Raw genomic sequence first — 4,102 nt, forward strand, 5'->3', positions numbered from 1 at the left:
TCTCAAAGCACTTAGGCAAATCCACCATATGTTCTTTGATGTACGTATTATTACTTATAGATGTTATTTTTTATAAGTTATGTTGCGTTGTAAGTTTTGCTTGGTTTTATTGACAAGAAACTTCTTGCAGGAACTTGATTGCAATCTTGCTAGCAGAGACGTAAGGCAGGTATACTTTTTGTCATGGCCTTGAGATTCAAAATATGCATGTTGGCATTTTTAAATTTTTTAAATTTCACAATCAGGTTCTTTTCCAGCGACCAAACTTTTTATTGAGTGAATATCATTTTAATTTTGGAGGATCTGCATCATTGTATTTAGTTCAACTTGAGCCTTTCCTCTTTGCTCTACAGGTGTTGAAAACAGTTCGGAAGGAAGTGCTTAAAGGGTGTAAAATTGTTTTCAGCCATGTTTTTCCGACAAATTTCCCAGCAGAGAGTCATCCTCTGTGGAAGATGGCAGAGCAGTTAGGAGCTACTTGCTCAACAGAAACTGACCTTTCAGTTACACATGTTGTTTCAACAGATGCTGGGACAGAAAAGTCTCGCTGGGCTGTGAAGGAGAAGAAGTTTTTGGTCCATCCACGGTGGATAGAAGCTACAAATTATTTGTGGCAGAAGCAGCCTGAAGAGAACTTTCCCGTTAGCCAAGGAAAGAATCAATGATCAGTGTTTTATGTAGGCATTAAGCCCTCCATATTGGCTGATGTTTTAGAGGAGTTGCTTCGACAGTTTGGTAGTTATGTTGGTTCTTTGATTACCTCACTAAATCAGCACTTGGAAGTATTTAGGTTGTCATTTAACTGATAGCAGAAATTTTCTAGGGCACCAGAATTTGTAAATGTGAGACTAAAACGACGGCAGCACTTAAAAAGTGTGGGGCATTAGGGTTCCAAAATCTATTACATAAGTAGAAGGAAGGCCTTGAGGGGCTTCTTCATTTAGCCATGTGGGGGTCGTAGAAAAATGGAAAAAATGTATTGAAGAGAAAGAGAGCTACAGAGAGGCCCGTGTGCAATGCATGGTTCACCATGTCGATGGACAGAAGGAATGAAAGTCTCGAATCTAAGGCCAAGTTAGTTTCTTTTATACAATGAAAAGTGGATGGCTGGTTCCTGTCGTGAGTGTTGGTGTGGTGAAGTTTGAGTCAGGGGATGGACACACTGCTACTGGAGTGCAGTGGAGCTGATTCCTCAACTCATTGCTGGTTTTCAGTTCTTCTAATTTCTCGGCGGGATGTGATAGTAGCGGATTTTTACTTGTATTAAATTGTTAATGGCTTATGCTAACCTTTAGACTATAACAGAAATCACTAGGTGTACTTGTAAAGCTTTACATTCCAATTCTTTTACTTGCCTCCCTTTCTCTGCTCTTATTGCTAGTTCATGACTTTTATTTAGTGCTCTGAAAGTGAGGGCCCTTGCCTACCAGAAAGCAAGTTTAAAAACCATGAAAATCAAATTCATTATTATAGATTCTACCACACTTGAGAACTAGGGCCGAACTTCTACTTTCCAAAATTTGGTGTAGGGTAGATAAAATAAAGACACCCTTATCCATGAAAACTGAAGTATAAGGTACGTTCGTCATATATATATATATATATATATATAAGCTGCTTAAGGAAAACAACGAATTACATCATAGACCTCCAATGTCATACCGTTAGCTTCTTTGGCCAGCACATTTTGGCCATGGCCTTTTATCCCAATATTAGTGAGCGTTGTAGAGAATTAGTCCAAATTGCGCCCTCCCTTCCACACTTGTAGGGGTGAAGTTATCAAGGATGCTCATGTAACTCCACATCCCCCGTAAATGAGCTATGGACACACTCAACTTTTACAATTACAAGGAACGTGCGCTACACCATAAAGCATGGACTTTTATGTTTATTTAATGTGCATGTCAGTCAAACCACTTTGTGATTTGTTTTTCCATTTGAACCTAGTTCTTGAGATCTCCAATCACTAGTTAGGGTAGCCTCAGTTGATTTTTATTCGTCTTTGGACTTAAGGTCCCATCCTCCTTAATGTCATCTAGATCCATTCTCTAGTTAAGAGGTTTTGTCAAGACACTGCCACTTTGAATAAATCAACATTAATGGTACCGTTAGTTATATGAAATTTGACATAACTATGTTAATTGCTTCTTATAAATTTGGAGCTTCTATTGCATTAGTTATTGTTACCTCTACCATGTTGTTGTTCTATCATAATGTATTACACAAGTGTATTGGTTTTTCCCTAATTGGAATTTCAGATGAAAGATCATGTAACCAACCTATTTCTTCAATAAAGATTCAGGCCAATACTATAAGTTCAGCCTCCCTGGTAGAGTTTCTTATGATTTGTTGCATTTAGACTTCCAATAAATTGCTTGACCACCAAATGTAAACACAGCCAATGGTAAACAAAGAATCCCTAACCAAAGCATTCCAAATTCGCATCACTATATTCTTTTAGTATAGCAAGATTCTTTTGACTAAATATACCAAACTTAAAATCTTTCATAAATATCTCATTACATGATTAATTTTACTCAATGCTCTAAATTTAGTTTACATGTAAATCTAGCTAGCACCCTTACAACATAACCAATTGTGGGTTGAGTATAATCAGTAGCTTAAGCTACAAAGATTACTAGCTGTAAAGAGGTTCTCATGAAAAGGAGAAAGAAAGTGTTGGTAAGTAAAAAGATGTACCTGAGTTGATGAAGACGATGATTAGAGCAGTTTTTGAAGTATTGGGTGTTGTGGTAGGTAGAAGAGAATAGGTAGAGAATTAGTGAGTAAAATAGGATTAGAGAGAGAGAATTTAGAGATAGAATCTCTAAGTGAAAATGTGTTGTACTAGCTTTGAACAATCTCCTCCAAAATGAATTGTGAAAGCTTTATATATAATGTTAGAAAAGAAAATTACTCAAAAATAGGTTTTAATGCACGTAATGACTACCAATATTGAGAAGAACTTTAATGCACATAATGGGTAACTTCCATTTTGTGGATATTAAAATATTGATTTTATTGCATATAATGAATAACAGTTAGAACACCATTATGTGACTATTGAAATAATGGGTTTTATGGTTATTAATAATACAAAACTTATTCTTGAGTAGAAGGTAAACATGAAAAGCTAAAAGAGAACAAGGTAAGAGAAAAATGTGTAAATGAAAATAAATAAGAGATCAAGGTAAGAGTGAGATAGAGAAACACTTGAACAAAGGTTTAGAGGAAAACTTCTTAACTACTTCTATATCTAAGTCACTAAGTCAAACTCTCTAGAACATCTAAGGTGAAAGTAACTAATGAATCTTGTCACTTATTCCTAGTTACTTTCACTACTATTCACATGAAAGTAGTTGTTTTACATTTTTTAGTTGTACCGCTAGAAGTAGTTGTTCCGTATGAAATAGTGTTCCACTTGTTTTAGTTGTTCTCATTATTCTTTGTATAACATTATCTTGTAAAAGAACTCCTAGAGAAATAAGTTAACAGTCAAAGTCAACTATTCACATTTTGCCTTTGCATAAGAATTCTTTCTTAAAAAATTTTATGTATTGATTTAAGGAAAAGTTCTATTTTGTATTGTAATGCATTGTATTGTAACACCTTGTGTCACAATACTTTGTGTTGTACTATAACACCTTATATTATAACACTTTATAATGTAACACTTTGTGTTGTAACAACTTGTACTATAACACTTTAAGTAGTAACGCTTTAGACAGTAATGCTTTACGTAGTAACACTTTAGGTAGTAACATGCTACTGTCTTATGTAATGTTTCATGCCAATATTTTGAGTAATATTTGATTGATTGTATAATAATATATTTTCATGTATAAGATAAAATAAGAATTTCAAGATACAAGTCAATTAATTGTAAAAGGAAAGTTAATCTTTTTATAAAAACTTTGATTCTCTATGCCTTATAACTACAAAATTACTATGAAAAATTTTCTTCATTTAGATTAAGACAACACTCAAAATAAAGCAAAATTTAGAATAAAGTAATAGTTTTCTTTCTAGAATTTAGGGTAAAATAAAATTAAGAGCAAGGCAATGGATTTCTTTTGTGAATATTTTTATGCAAGTAAGTTTT

General features: G+C 33.9%; 1 protein-coding gene across 2 annotated transcripts in view; it reads left to right on the forward strand.

Annotated features, from left to right (window-relative positions):
- Positions 1–1,358, forward strand: part of LOC110410799 (RNA polymerase II C-terminal domain phosphatase-like 4) — a 5,567-nt gene extending 4,209 nt beyond the window's left edge. For both annotated transcript variants that reach the window (XM_021420670.1, XM_021420671.1), the window contains exons 7-9: positions 1–40; positions 131–169; positions 354–1,358. The exon at positions 1–40 is cut by the window's left edge and continues 146 nt beyond it. In XM_021420670.1, coding sequence (XP_021276345.1) covers positions 1–40; positions 131–169; positions 354–665 — 391 coding nt within the window. In that variant the 3' untranslated portion in view covers positions 666–1,358. The remainder of the gene's footprint in view (positions 41–130; positions 170–353) is intronic.
- Positions 1,359–4,102: the final 2,744 nt, after the last annotated feature.

Source organism: Theobroma umbraticum, unplaced genomic scaffold, assembly GCF_002168275.2.
Source record: "Theobroma umbraticum cultivar Fairchild unplaced genomic scaffold, ASM216827v3 scaffold_56.0, whole genome shotgun sequence".
In the NCBI taxonomy this organism is placed as follows: domain Eukaryota; kingdom Viridiplantae; phylum Streptophyta; class Magnoliopsida; order Malvales; family Malvaceae; genus Theobroma; species Theobroma umbraticum.